Source organism: Lolium rigidum, chromosome 7, assembly GCF_022539505.1.
Source record: "Lolium rigidum isolate FL_2022 chromosome 7, APGP_CSIRO_Lrig_0.1, whole genome shotgun sequence".
Lineage (NCBI taxonomy): Eukaryota > Viridiplantae > Streptophyta > Magnoliopsida > Poales > Poaceae > Lolium > Lolium rigidum.
In genome coordinates, this window is record NC_061514.1 from 43453739 (window position 1) to 43469249 (window position 15511).

General features: G+C 43.8%; 1 protein-coding gene across 1 annotated transcript; it reads right to left on the reverse strand.

Annotated features, from left to right (window-relative positions):
• Positions 1-7173: 7173 nt before the first annotated feature.
• Positions 7174-12049, reverse strand: LOC124671238. The gene is made up of 8 exons (XM_047207637.1): positions 11935-12049; positions 11354-11529; positions 11058-11239; positions 8413-8697; positions 8263-8321; positions 8111-8147; positions 7948-8019; positions 7174-7849 (listed from the first exon to the last, which is right to left on the reverse strand). Exons 1-8 carry the CDS (start codon positions 12047-12049, stop codon positions 7174-7176), a joined length of 1602 nt encoding a protein of 533 aa, XP_047063593.1.
• Positions 12050-15511: the final 3462 nt, after the last annotated feature.

A 15511-nucleotide genomic window follows, 5' to 3' on the forward strand; every position in this document is an offset into this window, starting at 1 on the left:
GTTCTCAATTAGAGATGGCTCGAAATAAGGTTCTAGGAGGATCAATGGCGAGCTAACGCCATGCTCCATGAATAATATCTAGCTCTGTATAATATTGTACGTCACAAAAGTTATACGATCTCTAAGTTGTTGGAAACTTCACAAGCAAATGTGACATTCATACAATATCTTGTTGCCTCCCACGCTAGCATCACGGAACGATTTGATACAACGTCTAGATTTGGTCCAACTGATACAGGGAACTGATCGGTTTCGATGGAATCTTCATCGTAGTGATAATTAATTTCTCTATGGATTCTATGTGTAAAGCTTTAATCCAGCCAGACGTGCCAATTGATAATAACAAAACATTAAATGGAAGATTAAGATTCCTTTTGAGTGGTATCTTCATCGAGGTGTAACCGTCACCAAAGACAGCCTTGTGGAATGCAATTGCCATGGAAGTAAAAAAAAGTGTGTCTTCTCTCACCATGAAGATACAATTACACACCTTTTCTTCCAGCGCAAGTTTGCTACATCTATATGGCCAGTCATCCCGATAGGTTAAACTTTATACCCGCCACATAGCATTACGAATTTATTTGGCACTTAATGGTGTGGATCTCTTATTAGGGTGGAAGCAATTGTCGTTATTTGGTCACTATGGATATGTGGAAATGACAAGGTTTTTAATGACCAAAATTCTTCTATCATGCACGTTATCTACCCGCGCACAACTAAGCTCCGTTCATGGTTGTTTCTAAAGCATGTGCATCATCGTGACCTATTTATGTAGGTGTCGACACGGTTGAAGGATAGAGCAGTGGAATTTTTTATCCCACGGATGTCATGGTAATTTACAGATTTTCTCTCCATTAGCATAGGCGCCTTAGCAGTTTTTATGATGGATAGTGCGGCTTTTGCTTTTTTATTCTGTCATTTGATACTTGTGGATTTGAGTGACTATGTGCATCTTTGTTATGTAGAGACAAGGTGTGATACTTAATCCCTTTTAAGTAATACATCACCCTTAAACGGAAACAACTATACAATGAAGAGCATTCGATTTGTTTGTATGTATTAAGGGTTGTTACATGTTTGACACAAGGTCTATCGTATCACCAGTTTTATATGTGGCATTAAGATCACTAGTTCTATATGTGGCATTAAGATCACCGACAACTACAAAACAAAATATCATTTTCCAACCTTTCTCTTGTCAAGTGTTTTTTTGTTTTTGCAAAATACATTGATGTGTTGTTTGGATGAAAATTTAAATACGAGAATTACAATATGTTATATTGTGATCAAATTTGTGGATAGCTGCAGAAGTACTATAGCATCGCTGAACTAATGGGAGTGCTTGTCGTAGTGGCACACATATTTTTAATATCACATGAACAGGTTGTTGTTCTATGTCGGCAAATATGGATTATTTAGTGATATTTAGATTTGTATTTTTTTTGTTTACCATCATCCGATAGTTGGATCTTCTATTTATCAATGTGCTAAATTTGAGATGTTTCGTGTCGCATTGGACTTGAATAGTATGGAAGCACTACTGATTAAATCTAGTAGGCATGATAAGTCACCCAAAAGAGGAGGCACTATTACATTAGTCTAGTGGTGCTCCATTTTAACCAAGTGTTTTTAGTATATTATTTTATTCTTCCGTTTAGGGAGGAGCTGGCTTGAGCTTCGGTTTAACCTGTTAGACACCGTAGCTGAAATTTTTAAGCTTGCCGGAAGAAAAGGTGTTTGCAATTAACATGTTATGTTTTGTATAGTTTTCACCGTTTACTTTAATTCATCTTGGAATTCAGGTGTTGTTGCAACTTGTTTTTTGTTTGCCCAGTGCAGTAGTTGGCCCTGATTTATTGTTATTATTTTGTTTGCCCGGTGCAGTAGTTGGGCCTGATTTCATTATTATTCTTTTTCACTTGTTGAGCTCCTTGTATAAGATTTTTTTAATAACAGAGATAGTTTATTAATAGAGGATTAAGAATGGCCGATAAGATTTCATGCATGTTTACCTCTCGTGGGCCTAAGTGGATTGTCTCCATGGTATCCTTGGTGGGATGGCTTCTATATTTTCTTACATTCTATGTTTCTTTGTTGGGTAATTGGATGTATGAGTGAGTATATATGGAGAAAAACGACCAACATTACAACCAATCACAGTAGTTGAGAAGAGACCATGCAAATAGGAAAGCATGTCAGACCGGGATGAACGATACCTCGACCAAGATCAGCCGATTTGCCACGGCATGGTCGCCCAAGACCCGTAGGAAGAACCATGGGAGAAGTGGCTCATTGCGCCACAATCAAAATAGCGGGAAAATCCCATTGGCGGCATGCATAAATAGACGACACAAACGGATGAACAACGGGAAGATAGAAAATCCCGAAGTGCTGACTACATCTAGAACCGAAACACGAAGCAGAGGATGAGAAAACATATTTTTTCAATGACGATGTGGGGTGGGCACTAGTCCCACATATTGGAAACAACGGAACCATCAAAATAATCATAGGAAACAAAGATGAACATTTGCATGCACAAAGAGCATATGATACAAAGCTAACAAGAAAACCTAAACAGATGGAAGAGATGATGAACCACATGCGCACCTCGACAACTCTGGCATGAAATAGAGTTGAAGATACACGAGGAGAAAAGCACATGTACACCTAGAGGGTATCGAACAACAGAAATTCAATAAGATCAAACTACCGGACTTGGAAAACAAAGGGGAAAGAATATAACACAAAAATAGGTTTCATAGTGAAAGGACATAGATGTTACCTAGAGGGGGTGGGTGGGATTGAATAGGCGATTTAAAACAAGCACTATTTTGCACAAATGCGGAAATTCACTTTTAATCTCGGGAGTATATGCTTCCTTTACCAAAAAAAAAACACATTTTCAAAATGTCGAAAAATATTTTGCTCGTTCATATCCACATTCTATGTGCGAACCTAAAGTTTCGTAAAGATCGAGAATTTTGGTGCTATGTACAAAAAGACAAAACATTATCTCGTGCAAATCCTTATTTAGCACCAGATATTTTTACAAAGCCCACATGAAAAGTCATTTTTTCGTGAAACAATTTGGTTCGCACATAGGTTGTGAACATGTATGCGTTACATGTATTTTGATATTTTTGACATTTCAAAATTCATTTAAAATACATTGGAAACAGAGGGAGCATATGTACCCAAGAGCAAAAACACTGCTCTCGAACAAATGCGGAAATAAAACTAGCGTTTAATATATCAAGCATAAAACCTAAATATGCTTTGATCAACTATGCACACCAATAATTTATGGTAAACAAGATATGCAACATAGTGATAGCAGGATATATACCTTCAAGCACAATACCTGTCAAAAATGTAAATGCATAAGTAAAGAGGATCAAGTATAGAAATAACTAAAGCATGCAGAGACAACGATGTAGATAATGTATCCCAAAGGATGCTAATCTCTGTTGGAGTGGTGGGGAGGTTCAATAGCTCAATGTATTCTTCTCGCGCTGTCATGGTCCAATAGGGAAACTGTTGTGGGTATACTTCATGGGTATAACAATGATGTGGTCTAGATCCGGCAAACCCAGGTGGTCCACGGATGGTGGTGGTGGTTTATGGCCCACCGAGCGACCCAATTGCTATTGATAAAAGATGGAGGAAGTCCAGCCCAGAAACAGGAGCCGGATCCCAATCGACCTACGCTAGGAGTCGGATCCACGAAGGCCCATGAAGTGTTCGGATCCATGATGACAAGCTAGATGTAGGAGGGTCCTTGACGTGCATGGCAATATATATTTCGTAGTTAGGCATCTTGTATTTCGGCTAGGACTCTCCGTGTAAACCATAGATCGTGGCGCCTTTATAAGCCGGATCACGGGAGCCCTAGAGGCACAACCACAACTCATTGTAGCAACGCGAAAGCGCTAAGATAATTTCAGACAAGCAGCAATAGGCACTGCCTCCGAGCAGCGTGTTCCGAAGCTGGGTAAATTGCGTACCACCCAATGGCTCTCCGCCCTATGGCCCCTACTTCTTCCCCCCTTCGTGAGAATCCCGCCTCCAGGGTACCATCGAATAGGCAACGACAAGAACCTTGAGGGAAGTCACCAAACCAATACAAAATGTGTGAGGCAATCTCCACAACTTGATTGGAGGCTCCCAAGAATTCCACTGAGCTTTACACCACAATGATTGAGCTCCGCGGAAACACCAACCATCTAAGGTTTCAAGAAACCGGGAGGAACAAGCTCCAAGTACAAGCACACGATTAATAAGCTTCTCAATTTTCACTTTTGCGGATCCTAATAGAGAACTCAAAGTGATGCTGATGAACGTAAAAAACGGAAGTGCTCAAGTCCTTATCTCCCGAATCCCACCAAAGCAAGTCATGGTATGGAGAAGTATGAGAGGAAGAACAAGGAGGAAATATACAATTAAATCCAAGATCTCGATCCAATAGCTTGCCCTCACAAAGTGGAGAGATTGGTTAGTGAAAATAGTAGATCTAGGTCTCATCTCTTTTCCCTGAGACAAATGCAAGAATCATTGTAGGAAGAGAGAGAGCAAGAAATCTCTAGAAGGTCAACAATGGGGGCTCACGATATTGGGAACCTTTGGGGAAGAATACCCCTTGAATACGCCCCCAAAAAATCCAATTGTTACATACATATTCGCCAGGGTTGGTACAACCACCCACCCATTGCTAGCAATCCAACCAACGGTCATGAGGTGGCGCTATGTGGAGCGGCGCTACTGGGCCACGGGGCCTGGTGGTACTACCGTTCCAGTACTTCTCAAGAATTGGGAAATAATAGGAGAGCTAGGAGGTCCAATCTAGTAGTAGCCGGAAACAAGATGTGATAGTGTCGGCCCTGGAGGGGGAACATTAATATCGACAGCCAGAACGGTACTACTAGTTCTAGGACAAACGTTTCTACTAATAGCCATGTAAAAGGGGTGGTACTATCGGTGTTTTCCCGAGTACTTTCAGTCCCTGGAACATTATTTAGGAAAACAACAATATCTTGAGCATGCAAACTTCGATTAACATGAAACCAAGTTTTCTACAAATATAATATGAAACCAAGCTTGTTAGGATCAAACAAAGAAGTGGTTCGAAACCTCGCTGAATGATGAACAACTAAATCTTCCAACATAAAAATGCAACAAATTTTTCATACGAAATCCGTTTTTCGACGAATATGAGATTGTCATGAAAATTACACAAGCTCTAAATCCTTACATGAATAAGATACAAATAACAATGAAGAAGAATGATGCTAGAGATATAAGGTTTGAGATCTCTACGAAAAATATGATCAAGTTACTCACACTTGAGAGACCCCCTTGATCCTACGACTATCATTCTATAACCCAGTCCCTCAGCAAACACCTTGGGGCTGGTAAAAGAAAAAACCTGTCAAGATCATATATTTACATTGTGTGTAATCCATTTGAGCTAGACGATGATGATCATGCTGACCTCAAGTTGCAACACCTTTGTTGATTGCACTTGCTTGGTAAATTCTTGGGAATTGGTCCCCATACTCCACTATGTGAAAGACACACTTAGGAATATCGTCATATGTCCATTATCACCAAATGGATGGAAAGTTTGAAGCATATAATCTCCTGAGGCTCACCTTGAAATTGCACTTATCAACCTTTCGTTAATTTTTATCATGGATTGCCATTTCTATTTCAACTTTTTTCGATCTTATTAAGATGGACATGTGTACTTAGATAAAACATACTCCATCCACCCTGAAAAATTATATCGTAGATTTGTCTAAATTAGAATATATCTACATAATAAACCGTGTCTACATAAATGCAAATTTTGACAAACAAACAAGTTTTTGAGACAAAGAGAGTACATTTTTGTGTGAAATAAAACTCAAACAGAACCCCACTCTATTTAATGCTAGCAAATTAATTTGTGTTGTCCCATTTACCTACTCATCATACAGCCGCATGTGGAGGCTAGTTAGTTCCTACGTCTTGATCAGTAGCTAGAAGGACTATGCATGGCTCATCGCTCTTGGACAGTAGCACCTAAAATCGCATTTGACGCTCATAATGCCACCTCTAGAATAATATATCAAAACAAGTACCATGTATGAACTGTTGACGGTCTCAACGACTTGCTTAATTCATAGTGATGTCTAAGTATATCCTTAACCAATAGGCAAGCAACAAATTTAACATAACAACATGACACCTGTGACACAGATTGGTTTGGGTGAAAAAAAATAGATCAGATGATATGAAAAAACCAAGAAGAAAAAACTGACTGGTCCATCCCAATTATTATTACAAGCTAAATACAACCGAGTCGAGTTTTCCGTAGAATGTCTAGATGATTCAAATGGCACCTACACAAGTGGTGAGCCATCACCAGCAACATCAACAATCACTCTAGATAAGTGCAAACAAGAGATAGCTAAAATCTTCTAAAAGAAGAAATCACCTTCTATCCTGTTTGTTTTGGAATGCCTATTCTTGAACCGTAAACAAAAAATATACGGCTTGTGCATGTTTGTTCTGCAATTTCTGAACTGCCTTATAGTTGGAAGTTAAGGTGCAAAAGGTGAAGCCAACGATGGTGGGCTTGATAAAATTTATCATGGATCGACGTTTCTATTTGATCAGTTTCTCCGATTGTACTACTGTTAAGCTAGCAAGTAAATTTTACCTGAATAAAAACATACATTTTGTGCCTAAAAAAAGGTTAAAACAATCACAAATAGTACCGCACTCTATGTAAAAGGATAGCAAATTAATTAGCACTGTCCTATTTACCTACTCATCATCATGCTGCCGCATGTGGAGACTAGTTAGTTCCTACGTCCTTGATCAGTTATGAGGCTACGAGGACTACGGCACGCCGCTCTTGGACACTAGAACCTAAAATCGCATTTGCTGTCCAGGAAGCACCCGTTTGAACTGTTGATTCATTATCCTAGTCATGAATATTGGCTTAATTTGGATCTTCGCGACGCCTGTTCGATCACGGGCAAGCAAGCAAACTTTTCCAGCCCGAACGCACCCGAGAGAAGTGAGCAAATGTACACATCATTTCAACTTTCAGTTACAGGATTGTAAATTTGTTTGCACCACGCAATCATAATGGTATGTACACATCTGTCGTCAGGCGCCGCGACCTCATCCCGGCTGCTTGCCGCAGCGGGCGCGCCGTCGGCGCTGGCGGGTGTGCACCATCCAGAAGACGACGGAGAGCATGACGGAGACGGACATGAGCATGAGGCCGTCGTAGACGAGCCCGCTGTAGCGCTCGAGGCCGGGGCAGTTGTTGACGCTGATGGAGGTGAAGGTCTCCCTGACGAAGGTGCAGTCCTGCAGCTGCATAAGGAAGGGCCCGAACTCGTAGAGCCCCATGCTGATGCTCGCCGCCGCCGTCATCTGGTTGTACGCCGGTGGCGTGACCCGCCCCACCGTCGTGCACACCTCCGACCCGGCCTCGCCCGCAACCTGGCACTCGAACCGCTTCCACTCGTCAGACGCCGTGCTGAAGGTGACCTCGCCGGGGCCGCACTTGCGGGCGGTCATGTCCGGGTTGAACGGGTTGCAGAGCACCGGCATGAGCGGGCCGGACTGGTTGAACCAGAGCGGCTTGAACCCTGGCGGGAAGTCCCTGTTCGAGATGTTGACGATGACGTTGTTGACGAGCGCCACCAGCTGCGCCGTCACCTCTTCGCTCCGGTGCAGCGACTCGTTGGCGGTGGCGACGTTTACGCAGGGCAGGATGTCGTCCAGCGCCGTGTGGTCCTGCGGGTGCGTCACCCACTCGTCCATGGCCACGCAGGTGTCGCCCACCACGCTGCACGGTATAAGTACACTATGTCAGTGAGTAGCTCAACCTGAACAAGTGTGCATGTACTGCTCATTCAGAAACTATGATTTTTGGCCAGCGCTCACTTGTGCAGTAGGATGAAACCGCCGGCCATCGAGATCGTCACGGTGAGGACAACCCATCCGGCGATCACCAGTCTGCACCACGAATACGATGAACTTATCATTTGATCTCGAGGCTGGGAAAAACATGCAACATGGACTGCAGGGAAAAAACGTATGTACTTACAGGGACACAAGGAACTGCAACCCCAGCACGGAGAACACTGCAAAAGGGGCGTCAAGAACAGTAAGTGCTAATTCAGCTGTACTATGTCTGGAAAGCAAAGTTGCTGCAAGGTAAGTAGCACGAACAAAATTTGGTAAAGGATTAATGCTTACCGAATCCGAGAAGCGCAAGGCCGAGCATTATAACCCCAACAGCCATCAGGTAGAACTGCCTAAAATCAGCACAAAAGATATCACATTACTACTGCATTCAAATTCAGAACATGCAATGTCAGACGAATAAAGCCATATATATGTACGCACATCTTGTCCATCACGGTCTTGAACTTGTCGGAGTTTTGGACGATGCGGGCGGAGAACTCATTGGCCGATGAGTTGAGCTTCTCCTCGACCATGTCGATCTTCTGCTGGACGTCAACCGGGAGGAAGATATTGTCCACACCGATGTTCTTGGCGGCTGCCAGGCTCCCCGCGAAGTTCCTCAGATTGTCCACAGTCAGGTTGCCCTGCCCTTCCACGTAGTCCACCGTGCCGATCGTGCTGCGGTGGAACGACTCCTGCCCGGCGTTCAGCACGAAACACCCGGCGCTGCAATCACCACGCACATTCAACCAAGGTACAAGAGATCATCGTTATGAAATATCTGAAGGAATCGGTGTGGTGAATCAGTGTGGTGAAACTGATGGAAATTTAGACTGGTTTGCCTTTTGAATGTCAGCTTTAAAATAATAACCAAATTACTTATGAATAGGCTCTCGCCGGTGGTTGATCAGGTTGTAGGCCCTACTAAGACAACTTTTTGGAAGAATAGGTACATTATGGGAGGGGTGTTTGTTCTCCATAAAACTGTTAATTCAATGTACTCTGAATCGGGGATTATGTTCAAAGTCCGACTTAGAAAAGGCATACAAAAAAATCAAGTGGCCACTTATTTATCAGTTGTTTAAACTGAATGGGTTTTCTGATTTTGAGATTGGGTTATGCAAAACAATTACAGGAGGAAAAAATACAATAAAAGTACACAATTATATTGGAACTTATTTTCAAACTTTTCAAGGCCTTGTACAAGGAGATCCATTATCTCCCTTGTTATTTGATCTAGCTGCGGATGGTTTAGCAATAATTATTGAAAGATCATTGAATCAAAGGTTTGGTTACATATTACAATTTGATTAACAAAGGGTTGCTGCTCTTACAAACTTACAATATGTTGGGTTTTCTCTTAGACGATTATATTACCAGTGCACAGAATCTGACGTTTTTGTTATGTGTTTTTGAACAAATGTTGGGTTTAAAATAAATTATGACAAGAGCGAACTATATTGCTTTGGAGATGCAGTGGACAAGAAAGAGCAATATGGATTGATATTTTGTTTTCATCTGGTGTTAGGAAATCCAGTCGATGAAAATTATCTTTTGAGTAAATAGGGGTGGCCCTGAAGAGAAAATGAAAGGGACTCATTGATTCTAGCCTTGATAACACTCCTTCATACATGATGTCCTTTTACCCGCTTCCTAAATAAGTGATAAGGCGAATGGATTATTTTGGAGCAAGAGTGCTATGGGGGGAAGATTTGGGTATCAAACAATACCACCTAGTTCAGTGGCTGGTGGTATGTACCCCTAAAGAATGTGGGGGTTTGGGTTGGGTGTCAAGGATTTAGAATGTATGAACATTGCGCTTCTTTGCAAATGAATTTGGAAAATGGAAACAACTAGGTGCTCCACTGCTAGCAGTGGCGCACCTAAATGTTTATGGAAGGACATGTTATATGATGGGGGTGCAAATTGTTTCTGGTGATTCTTGGTTTTGGAGAGGGGTACTCAAAGTTCGAGATATCTTTTATTCCTTTTGCACTCGCAAAATTGGAAATGGAAAAAGAGCTCATTTCTGAGAGGATCATTGGAATGGAAACGAGCCTTAAGCTACCTGATTTAGTCAACTTTATTTAATATGTGAAACTAGAGAAGTAACTCTCAACTTTGTTCAGAAGTCTGGATGGCATAGTTTGAAGTTCAGACACCATGCAGTGTGGGAGACTATGATACAAGAGTGTGGTTTATTTTCATTGACAGAGGAGGACGATGCGGTGGAACAGAAATTGGATCCGAAAGGGTTCTCTGTGAGATTTATTTACAGAGCATTAAAATGGAATTCCCCTGGATTTCCATTTAAATCTTTGTGGAAATTTAAAATACGAACCAAAGTGAAAGTTTTCCTTCGGTTGATGATTAAAAATAACATCCTAACAGAAAGATGTTCTTCATCATCGTGGTTGGCAGGGTGATTGGATGTGTCAGTTTTGTGGAGCTGATGAATCGATAATGCACTTATTCATCTTTTGCCCGTTAGCTAGGTTCATATGGAATATACCTAGCTATGTGTTTGATTTCAAATCTAAACCTTCATCAGTGCAGCATTTGCTTGGTGGATGGATGAAAACTTTCAGGAAAAAAGACAAACCCTTAGTGACAGTTGGTGTGGCAGCCATTAGACCAAATGATCCAATGGTCACAACCAATCTGATCGGATAACTAGTCTTTTCTTGGTCAATTTTACAGAGAAAGGAGGAAAACAGAAATGCACTCAATTGGGGAGCCAAGTTGGTCGTGCGATTATGAAGTGAGACCTTCCAGGCGGCGAGAGGATGGAGACCAACGGTGCAGCGGTTAGCAGGATGAAGGAAAGATGAAAAAGCTACAGGAAGAAGAATGATGAAAAGAACTAGGTAGCTGTCTTCCCGGAAGTTCTTGCCCCTGCATTTAGCAAGAGGGGCGAGAACTTCCACATCTCATTGTGCAAGTATGTTTTGTATGGTTACCTGGCTATTGTGGATGATAAATGATGATGGATGCTTTCATTTACTTTTCTTTTTTCATATTTTTTTTTACTTTGCAGTTTGTAAAAACGACTGTGCTTTCTTTAATAGAAATGGGGAAAAACGTACATGGTGACGCAGGTAAGAATGACGAGGAGGACGAGGGATGCGATGTAGGAAGTGGGCGAGTATCTGTCGCTCCTGTTCCGGCAAAAGCAGCAGCAGCAGGAGATGACGAGCATCACCACCCCGAAGCCGACGAACCACACCACGGCAACAAGGAAGAGGGGAGCCCCGGTGTACGCCACCGACTGCATTGCAGATGCACAGATCGAGGAGAAATGCAGCATAAACGTACGGTTAGCATGATGCAGGAATTTTTTGAGCGGTGAAGAAAGGAACTGGATGGAGTTTGCCGTGCGTACAGCCCAGTAATGCGTGTCGCTAATGTTCCAGCCGCCTTCGTACATGGTGAGCTTGCCCACGGGGTCGCTCCGGCGAGTCCTCCCCGCGGCTAGAACGAGGGAGTTGTTTGCCGGCAAGGGTGCCTCGACGATCGATCTCCTCCATGATGATGCCACCATACTTGTTGCTTGTCCCTCTGCTCAATTACGAAGCAATTGTTACGAATTGCACAGAAATGCCGCGTTCATGTCACAGAAAACTGATATGAAATTCAGTAGAAACTAGAAAGTGTCATCCTGCAGCTTCTTCATAGGTAACTCAAGGTACTCCAAATATCATCAAGATAATGGCATTATGAGATGAGATCATGAGAAAATTGTATGTACGTCTAGTAGGCTGTACTAAAATCAAATTCAAGGACCAAAATTGATTGAGCATGACAATTGACAACCGCGCATGCCGACACTGAAAATGCAGACGATTTTCGTTGTTTCGCTGCTGAGACTGAGATTAAAGGGGAATACCAGTACCACCAGACCAAATTAATTGAGAATTTGAGAGACACTAGCAAAGCACGGACGAAACTATACAGGGCAGGTACCTGACAGATCACGGTCCACCTCCACATTAGCGTCTGCCAATGAGACATTGGCGCCGACGAGCAGGAGCAGAACGACGGAGGCGACGCCGACCGACGAGGCGGCGGCCCGCGCCATGCCCTTCCAAAGCACAACGCGTATGCTCGATCCTTCTCCTCTTATTCCGCTCCTACGGGAAGGATATCTTCCCGTGAAAGGAGCCGGATCGACCGGACAGATTTATTCGAGCTCCCCTAAATGCGTTGCTCCTCCTCCAATTCTGGCACGCAATATTCACTTCGCGTCGGTCCGCATCCTCAATTACAATCTTCCCCTTGCCGATCTTTCCGTATTTGCTCCCGTCAGGCAGCTGGGTAACGGCGGAGGCGGATGGCCTGCTGTTTGCGCCCTCCAAAACCGCCATGGCCGTAAATAGCAACATGAAACGTGCGCGTGCATGATCGCTAGGCTGGCCTGCCGGCAGGATTCACTGTACATTCTGGGTCGCGAGCGATGGGATGGGAGCCATATGAAAAATTAGGAGCACATGACATTGCCCAATCAGCCCATTTTGAGTACCTGTTATTCTTGATAGTTTTGGGCCTCGATGGGCTGGCCCTGCCAACAAGGTACTTCTTAATCCAATCCAGACACGGCAAAGTTCAGTTGTGCAAGTGTTGGTCCTTCAGTACCTATGATCTTAGCAACATTGATGTGCAATACTTGGAACTACTATAATGATCTTGAAGATCTTCAATGTTAATTTAAACTATTATCAAATGTTTATTTGTTCAAACTTATTTGATGCCATGTATTATAATATGTTTATCAAAAAATGAGACCATTTGCTCAAATAGAACGTAGCAAAAAAAAACTAACCACCAACTCTCCAAAAAATAGAAAAATCTAGCCATCACAAATATTCATATCTTAGGTATGTCAGTATTTAATGGTGATGTAGTCATGGTTAATGTGGTATCACACAGAACAAAAGCCTCACAAATCTACCGGCTTGGTCTAGTCGTAATGGTCGAGGTTAAATGAGAGCATGTGATGCTCGAGTGACGCAGATAGTTGGCTCCCATTTTGGGGTTGTCATACAGCATGTAATCATGTCTTCATGATGTGGTGTTAAGTTTTGTTTGGTCTATTGTTCTCATTTTTTGATATTTTGCAGCGTCGAATAAGCGGGTTGTCAACCGACCCCATGTCCCTAGTTACATTTGGTGTTGGAGATGCATTTAAGTTGAGAGGTCACCTGACCTCCCACCTTTTAAAGAAAAAAACTTGTTTAATTTGTAGCAATATGTATTGCTCCCTGATATCTACACAACCTGGCCCGACATGGTTTTTTCGATGGCTTTGCCACTGGCCACGTTGCATTCAGTATTATTGGGTTCACACTTATTGGGACTTCAAACCCTTTGAAGATATAGTTTATATTTTGCTATTTCATATTTGTGAGGTTTTCACATGAATCTTAAACCAGTGATGAGATACATTTAAAAGATGAAGGGATAAACACAAGGCTTTGATTATCTCTGATGCCACTTTGTGTTTTACTGCTGTTATCACCAGAATTTGACCGGATCAGAGATGGGCCGCGATTGAAGATGGGCTTGAAGAATATACATGGAAGAAATACATGAATCGGCCTTGTATACAAAGTTTGGGCTAGTTTGCCCGTGTATCTATACCATAGTAGGATATGTGTCGGTTAGATAGAGTTTGGGCTCGTGCCCGGTTGGGATTATTCCCACGTTAGAAAGTCTACGGACTATAAATATGTATCTAGGGTTTATGGAATAAACAACAATCACGTTCACCACAAACCAATCTAGGCGCATCGCCAACTCCCTTGTCTCGAGGGTTTCTTCCGGGTAAGCATCATGCTGCCTAGATCGCATCTTGCGATCTAGGCGAGTACACGTTTATTCGTTGTTCATGCGTTGCTCGTATCGAAGCCTTTTTGATGGCGAGCAACGTAGTTATCATAGATGTGTTAGGGTTAGCATTGTTCATCATATCATATGCTGTCGTCGTGCAACCCTTAGACGTCTAGCCGTCCTTACACCTATCTTAGGTGTAAGGGCGGCACCCCGCTTGATTATTATTTAGTAGATCCGATCCGTTATGATTGCTCCTTGTTCTTCAAGGATTAGTTTAATATCTGCATGGTTAGGCCTTACAAACGGGTTGAAGGATCCAGTGGCGCGTAGGGTGTAGTTTGCTAGCCCTAGACGGGATGTTCCGAGGATCAACTTCGTGTTGGTTTTTAGGCCTTGTCTAGGGTCGGTTTACGATCACCGTACGTGGCCGCCGAGCTCAATCACGAGTAGGATGTTCCGATTATGCGGTGAAAACCCTAAATCGTAGTAGGTCGTTTTAGCTTTATTTTGATCAAGCAGGACCACCATTTGATCGTACACCTCGTACGCATCATGGGTGGACGCATCATGGGTGGATCGGCTCCTTGAGCCGATTAACAGGACAACCTGAGAGCCGATCGAGGCTCGTATTTAATGTTTACGTGTATGCCATGTAGGAAACTAAGCGAGGCACATCCAACACCTTCCCGACCAGGTATAGGTCGGGTGGCACGCCCTTGCATCGGCATCGGACGTGCGTGCCGAGTCTTTGCGGGCCGTCGCTCGGAGGGACCAGGGGCCAGCCGCGATCCCGGGAGCCTCCCGGCTCTACGGTGTTGCCCGTCGCCGCTCGCCGGTGGGTTTCGACCGCAACACATTCGCGGCACGCCGGTGGGACAATCTTCGACATCCACCGCATCGCCATCTACATCCGAGATGGCGGAAGGCACTCCAGTCAAGTACGAGGATCTGACCGAGGAGCTCAAGAAGAAGCATGACGAGATCAAAGCAGTCCTCGAAGCCGACCTCATCGGCTCTTTTCACAGAACCCGCTCACACGGCGTCAGGTGGAAGGGGTTCTCACCTGATGGCGCGCTCGATGGAGTGGACCTGTCCGCCCCGTCAGAAGAACGCACCAGGTCTCTGCGTCAGGAGATTAAATTCATGGTGGCTCATTCGCTGCACCGCCATTCTGAGAGCCTGGTGAACACTTTGGAGCGTGTCGCTCTTCGGGTGATCCAGGAAATCATGAGCCATCAGTATTCTCCGTCAGGACCAGCTCTGGGGACTCACCAAGGAGAGATGCCACTCCAGTCCCGTCCACCACTGCCGTTCGCGTTGGCAGCACCAGAAGTGCCGAGTTCATCGGCATACGTCGTCTACAAGATCGGTGGTGACCCTAGTGACTACCAATTCTTGCATGAGGCGCCTAAGGAGATCCCTCACGGATACACGTGCACATACGTGCTAGGACTGCGATGAATCGGGCACTCACGAACCAGTGCCGCAACAGCAGGGACTTCGGAACGAGCAGGAGGAACTTCGGGAACAGATCTTGAGAAGCAGACGTGGCTAGCTAAGTATGCCACTCCGACAAACCTCCAGAGCTCAGCTCTTGCAGTTGGCTCAGATTTGGAAAAGCAAGCATGGCTGGCTAAGTATGCCACCCCGGCGAATCTTCAGAGTTCGACGCCTGCAGCCATCACCGCGGATCAGATCAGTACAATCCTGA

Bases quoted from the DNA above. Each gene is read 5' to 3' on its own strand.
- LOC124671238 (XM_047207637.1), bottom strand. From the start codon at position 12,049: ATGGCGCGGGCCGCCGCCTCGTCGGTCGGCGTCGCCTCCGTCGTTCTG. The intron at 11,530-11,934 runs GTACCTGCCCTG...GTAATTGAGCAG, and splicing joins GGTGGACCGTGATCTGTCAG to AGGGACAAGCAACAAGTATG. The intron at 8,020-8,110 runs GTAAGTACATAC...TTCGTGGTGCAG, and splicing joins TTGCAGTTCCTTGTGTCCCT to ACTGGTGATCGCCGGATGGG.